Consider the following 12342-nt stretch of genomic DNA (forward strand, 5'->3'; position numbering starts at 1 on the left):
CAGACAGATCTCTGGATGGCATGCATAAGTAGTTGTTTAAATTTAAACAAAAGCTGAAACACATTCATGAAATATCACAATAGGAATATGCTGGTTTTACCATCCCAAGGATGTTCAAAGCTTTGAAGAGCTACTGTAATTAGCCTGGAGGAGAAGGGGGAGGTGAAGGAGAAAGGGAGAGTGAAGAAGTAAGGAAAAGTGTCCTCTCCTTGTCTCCCCCATGGCTTGGTTTCTTGAGGAGAAAAATGTCAAGAGTATAATTCTTAATAGTTTCTGAGAGATGGTTCCCAAGGTATGGAAGTAAAGGCAATGCTGAGTACAAGTACCAGATTAGTTTCACGACCAGGATTTTTATCATATCATAAGCCAGTCTTACACAATACTTCAAAAGAATAAACTTAGCCAGCCATCAGAAAAGATAAACAGCATGACAGGGAAGACATACTGTAAGTAATGTGTTATACAACACAATTCTGAAATCAAGCCTAACAGACCTGAGATTTTTTTAAAAAAAAAAAAATCAACTTTGTGTTCAGCAACTATTAAAATCATCTAATTCTTGTAATAGCTTTCTTTTACTTTTGTTTGGTTTTGAACATGCTGTGGTCAGATCTGTCATTGACTCAAACTTTGTGCTCCGTGTTGGGCACCAAAAAGAGTGTGGTTTAACCCAGCAAGCAGATCAGCACCACACAGCCATTCACTCACACACACATCCTGCTACACCCCCAGCAGATGCAGGAGAGAATGAGGGGGAAAAAAAAATAAAATAAAAAAAATCATGGGTCGAGATAAAGACAGTTTAATAGGACAGAAAGGGAAGGCAAATAATACGAACAATGATGATGATGATCATGACGATGATTGCCTGTCCGGAAGCAGTGGTAGCCCCTACCCTGGCCAGCCACCCATATTGATTGTTCAGCATGATGTCATGCGGTATGGAACATCCCTTTGGCCACTTGGGGTCAGCTGTCCTGGTTCTGTCCCCCCAGCTTCTCAGGCACCCCCAGCCCTCCACTGCTGGGCAACAACTAAGCTATCAGTGTGTAATCATCATTCTTGTCATGCTATATCCAAAACACAGCATCATACTAGCTACTAGGAGGAAAACTCGATCCTAGCCAACACCAGGAGACCCATAGACTAAGGGCATGATATCTTTGTGTGTATGTCAAAAGAGAAAAGGTGGTGGTGGTTAATTGGAAAGTACTGGAGCTGAGCATGATGCAGATGGTACGGAATACGGAGTGGATATTGTCTATGTTTTGGCTGGGGTACACTTAATTTTCTTCCTACTAGCTGGTATGGTGCAGTGTTTTGTATATAGAATGCAGTTCCAGACAAAACAACAGCATGCATGAGAAGGAAGAACAGAAAAAGTGGCATCTGGCAGCCTTCCATCCCCTACCATTCTCTGAGTCTGTGCTGCAATTCCATTCAACTACTTACTCCTGTATTGTCCAAACTGTCCTACAAACTCCTGCTACAGTTACCTTGTGAGAGACAGCATAATCAGGGTCAGCCATCTGCCTGCAGATGTTAACACCTGACACAGTGGAGCATCACTCCAAGGAAACCTTGAGAAACCGTAGGATTTTGCCTACAGATGCCTGTTGACATTTGCAAGGAGAAGAGTCCTGGTCCTGCAGCAGAGGAAGAAAAACCACATACATCAGGGCAGACTGGGACCCTGCTGAGTGAGCAGTGCCCAGGAGGAGGAGGGCCTGGGCACCACGAGGGATGCCATACGAGCTGTGGTGCTGCTCACCAGGAACCAGGCCAGCTTCCTACAGAGCTGCCTTACGAGGAGCATGGCCACCAAGAAGATCTGAGTTATCAGACTCAGCTCAGATCTGGTGTGACATGACATGGACAGGGGTCTGCAGGCAGCAGGGAAACAGGTGCAGGTCTGGGAGTCCCTAGGACTGCCTGATGCGGAGATGAGCAGGGGCTGTGTCAAGGCTGATAGTCCCAAAAGGACCGAGGTCTTTGTGTCTGTGGCTATGGCTGTTGTCTTTGCCACTGAGGCCTGTGAGGAGACAGATTATCGTTAAAGCACCGGGGCCTCATGGATTCCTTGACCCCACCCATGAACCAGGCAGGGGTCATACCATTCTCCTGCACTTGGCAGGAGGTAGACTGGAGGTCGAGGTAGATTTTCGCATCCCATTTTCTCATGGCCTTTTCATGGTCACACAGTCACAACCACAGGGTGAGATGTAGCATGCACCCACTATATCAATTTTCTTGAGCAGAGGGATGCTTACACCTGATAGTTGAGGTATTGGTTCATGCAGGTGGGGAGGAAGATGTATTCTCTTGCAGTTCTTGCACCTCACGAGAAAGTTTCTCTCAAGACAAGATGCAGGCCCATAGGGAAGAAGAGAGACTTTGTAATGCCATAGTTGCCTAGCCAATTCATCTGCTGTGGGTTCCTCTTGGTCTTTCCAGGTCATTACTGCCAATGAGTTGGCATATGATGATGGTGCGCTCTGTACAAACTTCTGCCACGTGGGTCGTGTGCACTTGACTTCACCTGGATCTTTGGATAGCTGTAAGTTGTCTAGGTTTATACAAATCGCCTCCAGCATTGTTAATTCCCTCACGTACTGGATACCCCTCTGCATGATTGTCCACTTTCCTGGTTGACATACAAGGTCTTTGTTCCCTTGACTCCTTACAGGAGTAAGTTCCTTGTGCCCTTTTCCAATGGCTTTGTCAATCACCCCTTCCCTAAAGAAGGATTCCAGCTGCTTGCCTTCCCTCTCCTCTAATTCCAGGCTATTGTCCCATTTCTCCCCGCACTGGAGCAGCCAGATGACAAAATACTCACCAAGATGATGGCTGAAATCTTTTCCCATACCTCATAGCTCACCCTGGGAAAGGGATCACTTGGTTTCTGATGTTTATATGATCTCTTCTTCTTTGTCGTCCTGCTTCCATGATGGCCCTTCTTTGGTGAAACCTGCCTCATCTTTTTCCTACTCCTTTCCTGTGTAGGTAGGAGTTTCTTCTCCTCTGAAGGATGGGCAGGGCCCAACACAGGAGTTGTTCTGGCTGCAGGGTCTTTCTGATGAGTTGGAGTGGCTGCAGGGCCTGTCACAGGGGTTGGTTTAACTTTGGGCCCATCTCAGCAGATGGAGTGCCTGCAGGACCTGTTGCAGGGTTTGGAGTGGCTGCTGGGCCCTTCACAAGGGTTGTAGTGGCTCCTGGGCCTGTCACAGGGGCTGGTGTGTGCCTGCAGGAAAAGTCACAGGGGTCTGGGAAGTGTTGACAGTGGCTTGTTAAGCATAGGTCAAGGCCCTGCGCATTGCAGTGGTTTGTGTCTCTTTGGAATTCCAGGGTGATAACCACTTTTTCAAGCATTTCACGTTTTTTTTCTGTGCTTTCTCAGAGGTGAAGTTCCAAAGCGCTGGAGGTGCCCACTGCTCTAGGTGCCTGCCCATATCCTCCCACACTCCCTGCCACTCCTAACTCTCCTGACTCCAGACAGATCTCTGGATGGCATGCATAAGTAGTTGTTTAAATTTAAACAAAAGCTGAAACACATTCATGAAATATCACAATAGGAATATGCTGGTTTTACCATCCCAAGGATGTTCAAAGCTTTGAAGAGCTACTGTAATTAGCCTGGAGGAGAAGGGGGAGGTGAAGGAGAAAGGGAGAGTGAAGGAGTGGAAGAAAACATCCCCCTCCACCCTGCATAGATTTACTCCTTGAGAATAAAAGGCAGAGAGTGTAAAAGAGTGTAATTCTTAATAGTTTCTAAGAGATGAAGAGATGGTTCCCGAGTTATGGAGGCAGCAATAATTTTATCCTATCATAAGTCAGTGTTATCCAATACAGCAAAACAGTAACCTTAAACCAGCCCCCAGAATTCATAAAAAGCATGACATGGAAGACAGACAGTTAGTAATGTGCTATACAACACAATTCCGAAAACAAGCACAACAGACCCGAGATCAAAAAGTCAACATTGTGATCAGCAACTGTTAAACTGATCTAATGCTTATAACAATTTACTTTTAAAACCCTGTGGTCAGATCAGTCATCTCAAACTTTGTGCTCCATGCTAGGCACCAAAAAAACTTGTTGTGGTTTGACCTGGCAGGCAGCTCAGCACTACAAAGCTATTCATCCAATGGGATGGAGGAGAGAACCGGGAGGAAAAAAAGATGTAAAAGTTCGTGGTTTGAGATAAGGGCAGTTGCACAGGACACAAAAGTAATTATTATTATCATTATTATTATTATCATCATCATCATCATTATTATCATTATTATTATTATCATCATTATTATTATAGACACAAATAGACTAAGGAGATGATATTTTTGTGTGCATATCAAAAGACAGGAAAGGTGGTGGTGATTAATTAGAAAGTGTTGGACCTGAGCATGATGTATGTGGTATGGAATGAGGGGTGGATATTGTCCTAGTTTTGGCTGCGATAGAGTTAATTTTTCTTCCTAGTAACTGGTATGGTGCCATGCTTCATATTTACACAGAACAGTTTGGGTATGAAAGGACCTTAAAGATCACATAATTCCAACTCACATGCCATGGGCAGAGACACCTTCCACTAGACCAGGTTGCTCAAAGCCCCATCCAACCTGGCCTTGAACACCTCCAGGGATGCGGCATTCATAGCTTCTCTGGGCAGCCTGTTCCTCACCACCCTCTGAGCAAAGAACTTATTTCTAATGTCTAATTTGAATCTACCTTCTTTCAGTTTAAAACCATTATCCCTAGTCTTATCACTATGCTCTTTGATGAAGAGTCCCTCCCCAGCTTTCCTGTTGGCCCCTTTAGGTACTGGAAGGCCACTGTAAGGTCTCCCCAGAGCCTTATCTTGTCCAAGCTGAACAACCCCATCTCCCTCAGCCTGTCTTCACAGGAGAAGTGCTCCAGCCCATTGATAATCCTCATGGCCCTCCTCTGAACTAATAGACCCGTGTCCTTCTTGTGCGGGGGGCCCATGAGCTAAACACAGTACTTGAGGTGTGTCCTCAGCAGGGCCAAGTACAGAGGGACAATCACTTCCCTACTCCTGCTGTCCACAGTATTCCTGGTACAAGCCAGGATGCTGTTGGCCTTCTTGGCTACCTGAGCACACTGCTGGCTCATATTCAGCCAACTATCCACCAATATCCCCAGGGCCCTTTCTGCCGGGCAGCTTTCCACATGCTCTTCCCCCAGCCTGTGGCATTATATGGGGTTGTTGTGCCCCAAGTACAGGACCCAGCGCTTAGCTCTGTTGAACTTCATAGAGCTGGTCTCCGCCCATGGGTGCAGCCTATCCAGATTCTTCTTCAGAGCCCTCCTACCCTTGAACAGATCAACATTCACTCCGAAATTGGAGTCATCTGCAAAATTTACTGAGGGTGCACTCGATCGCCTCATCCAGATCGTTGCTGAAGATATTGAAGAGAACTGGCCCCAGTACGTGGCCCTGGGGGACACTACCAGTGACTGGCCTCCAATTGCCTTTGGATCCATTCACCACTATGCTTTGGACTTGGCCGCCCAGCCAGTGTTTAACCCAGTGAATAAGTACATCCATCCAGGCCATGAGCAGCCAGTTTCTCTGGGAGAATGCTGTGGGAAATGGTTTCAAAAGCCTTACTGAGGTCTAGGTAGACTACAGCCACAGCCTTTCCCTTGTCCACTGAGTTCATCACCTTGTCTTCAAAGGAGATCAGAATTGTCAAGCAGGACCTGGCTTTGATAAACCCATGCTGACTGGGCCTGATTTCCTGGTTGTCCTGGAAGCATTGTGTGATGGTACTCAAGATAATCTGCTCCATGAGCTTCCCCGGCACCGAGGTCAGAATGACGGGCCTGTAGTTCCCCAGATCCCCTTTCCAGCCCTTCTTGTAGATGGCCGTCACATTTGCTAGTCGCCAGTAGACTGGGACCTCCCCTGATAGCCAGGACTGCTGATAAATGATGGAAAGCGGCTTGGTGAGCACTTCAGTCAGCTCCCTCAGTACACTCGGGTGGAGCCCAAATAGCTGCCTAGACTTGTGTACATCTAAGCAGAATAGCAGTTTTCTAACTATTTCCTCATGGATTATGAGGGCTTCATTCTGCTCAAGGTCCTTATCTGCCAGCTTAGCGGGCTGAGTACAAGGGCAACAACTGGTCTTGCTTTTAAACACTGAGGTAAGGAATGCACTAAGCACCTCAGCCTTTTCCTCACCTCTTCTAATTCTGTTTTCCCACATCCAATACAGGATGAAGATTCTCCTTAATGCTTTTTTTTTTTTTTTTTTTTTTTTTTTTTAACGTATTTATAAAAAGCATTTTTAGTTGTCTTTGCCATATTGAGCTCCACTAGAGCTTTGGCCCTTCTAAATTTCTCCTTGCACAGCCTAACAACATTTAGGACACAGATTCAGACAAAATGACACCATGAATGAGAAACACAGAAAAGGTGGAACCTGGCAGCCTTCCATCCTCTACCTTTCTGTGAGCCTGTCCTCACAATTCCATTCAACTGATTTCTCCTGTACTGTCCAAACTATCCAGCAACTTCTCATGATGCAATCTTGTGAGCCCAATCAGGGTGAGCCATCTGCCTGAAGATATTAACAGCTGACAGAATGCAGCATCTGTCCAGGAGAACTCTGAGAAACTGCATGAATTTGCCTACAGAAACCTCTTGACATTTTCAAGGAGAATTGCCTAGTCCTGCACCAGTGAAAGAGTAACCCTGCACATCAGGGCAGACTGGGACCCTGCTGAGTGAGCAGTGCCCAGGAGGAGGAGGGCCTGGGCACTACGAGGGATGCCATGTGAGCAGTGGTGCCTGCTCACCAGGAACCAGGCCAGCTTCCTACAGAGCTGCCTTACGAGGAGCATGGCCACCAGGAAAATCTGAGTATGATAATACTCATCTCAGATCTGGTGTGACACTGTGGGAAAGGAATTCGCAGGTGGCTTCGCACTGTTTCACATGTCCCTGAATTAGAGACAATGAGGAAACAAGCGGTAGAAACAAAAACTGGAGCAAGGTTGAGATAAAGTAAATCGGCTACAGTGTTAAAGATGAGCTGTGGGCAGTGGCCAATTGCTGGCTGGCTCGAGGCGTGTGTCTGAGGGTCTCTAACCAATTGTATGACAGATTCGGGTGCATGGACAGCGTGTGGGGCTACGGGGAAAGTAAATGTAGTACTGAAAAAGGGCAATAAATGTCTCCTGTTCAAGAGCCATCAGGAGTCCGTGTCTTTCATCCCTTCATGACACCACTTGCACATGGGTGTCCCAGTGCATAGCTCTTTATTTTGGTGGGATTCAGGACAGTGCCCAGAGGGGTTCTGCCAAGGTGGGGTTCAGGTCCTAAAGCACCTGCCCTGTGTAGAGAGGCTGAGACACCTGGGTTTCTCTCGCCCAGTGGCATGGAGAATCCAAGCAGAGCAAAAGTAGCCTGAGACTGCCTGAAGAGTGGTTTTGGAGATGCTTTAGCTTTCCTCTGTAGGGAAAAACAGCATCAAACAGATATAATGCCACAAAGTTGATTTCAGGATGTTGAGACTAGACATGAAGAGAAAGAAATCCCCATCTCCTACTGCCTCAGGAAGAGCCCTGAGCAAGGTGTGAAGGGAAAGGGTCTCCCTTCCCAGGGCCAGGGGGTCAAGGTCTGGCCCTTGTGCGTGGTGAAAACACATGCAGTTTTCCTACACATCAGTGTCACCTTCACATTGCCTTTGTCTACTTGTCCTCACTGCCTCCGATGTTCTGCTCTAACAAGTTCCGAGGGAGGCTGTGTCAGTGCTGGCCCTCAGGGGGACACTGCACGAAACTTGCATCACACTTGGACTTCTTGAGAGATTTCTTCAATTGTCTCTCAGTGCCTGAGGTTCGTGGGTTCGTCACCAAAGCCACCAGAGGGGTGATTCCAATGCCTTGGGCTGGGCCTCTGGTGCTGAGCTGGGCTGGGCTCCTGGGACAGAGAGAGCTCCCGGCAAGAGGGCCCTGGTGCAGAGAGACAGCTCTGCCCAGGAGCAGCTCCTCTGCAAAGCACAGCAGGGCTGGGGGCTCTGGCCACAGGCACCCAGGCAGAAGGGGATTCCAGGCAGCCTGGAGGATGCGGGCAGAGGAGAGCTCAGTGCAGGAGAAATCTTCATAGCTCTGCACACGGTAAGTCTCTGGCTTCAGGACAGTGCAGGAGAGGTTCCTGAAAGGGGCTCCTGGATCCAGGACGTCTCTGCCTGGCCGGGAGCTGCCAGGATGTCTCTCGTGGCTTGTGCAGTGTGGAGGAGAAGGTGCTGCAGGGCACCTGCAGGGATGCCCATGGCTGTGGTGCAGAGCAGGGTCCCTGCTGTGCCCCAGGGGCTGTGTGGTGGGGCAGGGCCTCTGCCGCCTGCCAGGCTCAGCATTCAGCCTGCCTGGGGAGCTGCCCAGGGGCTGCAGGGAGAAGCTGCGGGTGGAAGGAGCCCCACCGGCAGGGCAGGGCAGGGCAGGGGCCTGCTGCCTGCTGCCTGGGGCAGGCTGCTCACAGCCCCACACCACCCCAGGGCATCGCACAGGGGACTTTTCAAGTAGAAATTCAAGACAGAGACTATCTTTAATAGACACCCTTTAGGTGTCTCTGTCTCCATTTTCCAGCTTCAGTGATGTGGCGGATTGCATACTAATGGTGTGGTTATATTTGTCTAGGAGACTGACACTCCTAGAGCATTACACTAAGATACATAGGTTGGTGCGGAGCCTCTGAAAGTCCCTCCGCTCATCTCTGATTACAGACTGATCCTGTTTTGTTGTCTCCTCTAGGTGCTTTGAAGCTGTTCATCAGGACCTGCAAAAAGAGCAATGTCTCCAGATCTTTCCCTGTACCCAGGAGAAGTCTGCAGGGCAGAGCTGAGCACACAGCAGGTCAGATTGGATCTGTGAGCATGGACAGGGAAGAGACGTGTGGACAGAGACAGTTCCCAGCAGGGCCATCTGCAAACAGAGACACACGTGCAGAATGAGAGGGAAATGGATTCAGAAATGCCGTGGGAGGCGGATTCAGGATGCTCTCTGCCCTCCGCTGCAGTGCAGGTGCCTTCCCCAGAACAAAGCCCCAGTCTCCTCTCCCACCCAGCACAGCCCTTGTCTCTGCTGCCTCGTGGCCCAGGCCGGAAGTAAACCTCTCAGCACCTGCACCTCCTGGAGAGGAGAGATGAATTGTACTGCAGTGTGGAGCACAGCAAAGAAGCTGACATCACCAGCCTTGCAGTGGTGCTAACCGTGAGGTGGCAAGCAAAGCTGGGTAGGGAGAAGGCTTCACGTCATACATGTCTGCCTTTCTCTCCTTGCTTCATTTCTTCGGAACATCGCAGGATTCTTCTAAGTTTCTCTGCCTGTCCCAGGTGCTCTTACTGTCTGCTCTCTTACTGATGCTCATATGGGTCAGCGCTATCCTGGCACTAATTCACAGGGACGTTCAGTGGAGGTATCTTCACTGGAACTAAGTGCCAAATATCTATTTAAATTTGTCAAGTATCATCTCACTCAGTTGTTAGGGCTGGGGAAAGAGCTGGCTTCTTCCTCAAGCAACTGAGGGAGTCGGGATTCTATAGGTAATGGCAGAGGGTCTTCTCAGAGACATCTCTCCTAACCTGTCATTGCCTTTCATCCTTCAGAGGGTCCTCATGCCCAGAGGGAACAAGTGCCCAACAGCAGCTCTGTGAGCGAGTTCCTCCTGCTGGCATTTGCAGACATGCGGGAGCTGCAGCTCCTGCACTTCGGGCTCTTCCTGGGCATCTACCTGGCTGCCCTCCTGGGCAACGGCCTCATCCTCACTGCGATAGCCTGCGACCACCGCCTCCACACCCCCATGTACTTCTTCCTCCTCAACCTCGCCCTCCTCGACCTGGGCTGCATCTCCACCACCCTCCCCAAAGCCATGGCCAATGCCCTCTGGGACACCAGGGCAATCTCCTATGAAGGCTGTGCTTCACAGGTCTTCTTTTTTGTCTTCTTCATTGGAGCAGAATACTCTTTTCTCACCATCATGGCCTACGACCGCTACGTTGCCATCTGCAAGCCCCTGCACTACAGGAGCCTCCTGGACAGCAGAGCTTGTGCCAAGATGGCAGCAGCTGCCTGGGGCAGTGGCTTTCTCGATGCTGTCCTGCACACGGCCATTACTTTTTCCCTGCCCCTCTGCCAAGGCAATGCTGTGGACCAGTTCTTCTGTGAAATCCCCCAGATCCTCAAGCTCTCCTGCTCAGATGCCTACCCCAGGGAAGTTGGGGCACTTGTATTTAGTGTTTCTTTAGCCTTTGGTTATTTTGTCTTCATTGTGCTGTCCTATGTGCAGATCTTCAGGGCTGTGCTGAGGATGCCCTCTGAGCAGGGACAGCACAAAGACTTTTCCACGTGCCTCCCTCACCTGGCCGTGGTCTCCCTGTTTGTCAGCACTGTCACGGTTGCCTACCTGAAGCCCCCCTCCTTATCCTTTCCATCCCTGGACCTGGTGGTGTCAGTTCTGTACTCAGTGGTGCCTCCAGCAGTGAACCCTCTCATCTACAGCATGAGAAACCAGGAGCTCAAAGATATCCTGAAGAAGATGATTCAATCAGTAGTCTTTTGGCTGAAATAAGATTCCACGTCTTCAAAATATTTTCCAATTTATTGTGCAATCTGTTACAGTTCCAGATTATCTGCATTCACTCCACTTCTTGGTCGCATAGAATCAGTCTGGCTTACACAGACAACTTTGTACATGTATGTATTGTACTTATGTATCAGTATGGTACAGCATGGCATATCCCATGTCCAAGCCGTGTAATAAATGTGGATTTCCTCAGTGCTGGTGTTTTGTGCTTGGGCTTTTCTCCAAATGTACGTGAAGAGCAGGCTGAAGAAATAGTCCTTGTGAGGCTCTGCTGCTCTGCTTGGGCTCTGCATGGGCTAAAGGGAATATGGCATGGGGCAATGCAAAAAGGAATGTCCTGGTCTGAGTCTTTATGTGATGGTGCACAGTGTTCCTGGAGATGGTGAAAGATCCAAAGGGGTCTGCCTGGGACTATGTCTCCATGGTGTAGTGGGTTTACGTGGCAAGGTTTTGGTAGCAGGGGGCCATAGGGGCAGCTTTTGTGAGAAGGATCTAGAAGCTGCCCCATGTTTGGTAAGGGCCCCACTGCTGACCAGAACTGAGCAAATAAGTGGTGTTGTTTGCACCTCTGTGAGAGCATATTAAGACAGGGGAAAAAAAAAATGCTGCACCACGCAGCAGCTGGGAGAGTGAGGGGAGTGAGGAACAGCCTTGCAGGCACTAAGGTCAGTGAAGAAGGAGGGGAAGACGTGCTCCAGGTGCCGGAGCAGAAGTCCCCCGTGGCCTGTGGTGAGGACCATGGTGAAGCAGGTTGTCCCCCTGCAGCCCATGGAGTACCACGGTGGAGCAGGGTTCCACGCTGCAGCCCGTAGAAGAGACCACGGTGGAGCAGGTGGACCTGCACCAATGGAGGCTGCGGCCTGTGGAGGACCCCTGACGGAGCAGATTCCGGGCCGGACCTGTTGTCCGTGGAGAGGAGCCCACGCAGGAGTAGGTGACCTGGCAGGAGCTGCTGCCCGTGGGGGACCAGGTTGGAGCAGTTTGCTCCTGAGGGATGGACCCCGTGGTATGGACCCATATCTGGAGCAGTTCTTGAAGAGATGCTGCCTGTGGGAAGCCCACACTGGATCAGTTCACCAAGGACTGCATCCCGTGGGAGGGACCCACAGCACAGGGGATGAGAGTGACCGAGAAGGAGCGGCAGAGAAGAAGCGCTATAGACTGACCATAACCCCCATTCCCCCGTTCCCCTGTGCCACTCAGAGGGAGGAAGTGGAAGAGGGTGGAAGGGGGGGGAAGGTGCTTTTGGTTTCTTTTCTTTGTTTCTTGCTATTCTAGCTTGTTAGTAATAGGCAATAAATCGTACTATCTCCCTATGCTGAGTCTGTTTTGCTCGTCACGATAGTTACTGTGCGATCTCCTCGTCCTTATCTCACCCCTTGAGCCCTTTTCATCGTATTTTCTCCCCGCTCCTCTTTGAGGAGGGGGAGTGAGAGAGCGGTTGTGGTGGAGCTCGGCCGCCCACCTGAGTGAAACCACCACACATGGCTTTTTGGAATCACAGCCCTCTCTGAGCAAAATTTGGAAACACATCGTTTTGCTCTCCCCAAACACATAATTTGAACACCTCAAAGGATGGAACAACCACAGCTTCTCTGAGCAACCAGATGTGTGACTGCATTCTTTACGATTGCTCAGCAACTATACGATTCCTACCAAGAGGGCAAACAGCTTAAGTTAAAGGTAGGAGAGGAGATGAAGGTGAGGGTTTTAGGTCCCAGGAACCAGGATAC

General features: G+C 49.5%; 1 protein-coding gene across 1 annotated transcript; it reads left to right on the forward strand.

Moving 5' to 3' along the window:
• Nucleotides 1–839: 839 nt before the first annotated feature.
• On the forward strand, nt 840–10594 carry LOC121063092 (olfactory receptor 14C36-like). The gene is made up of 4 exons (XM_040543425.1): nt 840–884; nt 2455–2557; nt 8779–8880; nt 9633–10594. Exons 1-4 carry the CDS (start codon nt 840–842, stop codon nt 10592–10594), a joined length of 1212 nt encoding a protein of 403 aa, XP_040399359.1.
• Nucleotides 10595–12342: the final 1748 nt, after the last annotated feature.

This window comes from Cygnus olor, unplaced genomic scaffold (assembly GCF_009769625.2).
Source record: "Cygnus olor isolate bCygOlo1 unplaced genomic scaffold, bCygOlo1.pri.v2 S104, whole genome shotgun sequence".
Taxonomy (NCBI): Eukaryota; Metazoa; Chordata; class Aves; order Anseriformes; family Anatidae; genus Cygnus; species Cygnus olor.

Bases quoted from the DNA above. Each gene is read 5' to 3' on its own strand.
- LOC121063092 (XM_040543425.1), top strand. From the start codon at position 840: ATGATGATGATGATCATGACGATGATTGCCTGTCCGGAAGCAGTG. The intron at 2,558-8,778 runs GTAAGTTGTCTA...TGTCTCCTCTAG, and splicing joins ACCTGGATCTTTGGATAGCT to GTGCTTTGAAGCTGTTCATC. The intron at 8,881-9,632 runs GTCAGATTGGAT...TTCATCCTTCAG, and splicing joins CAGAGCTGAGCACACAGCAG to AGGGTCCTCATGCCCAGAGG.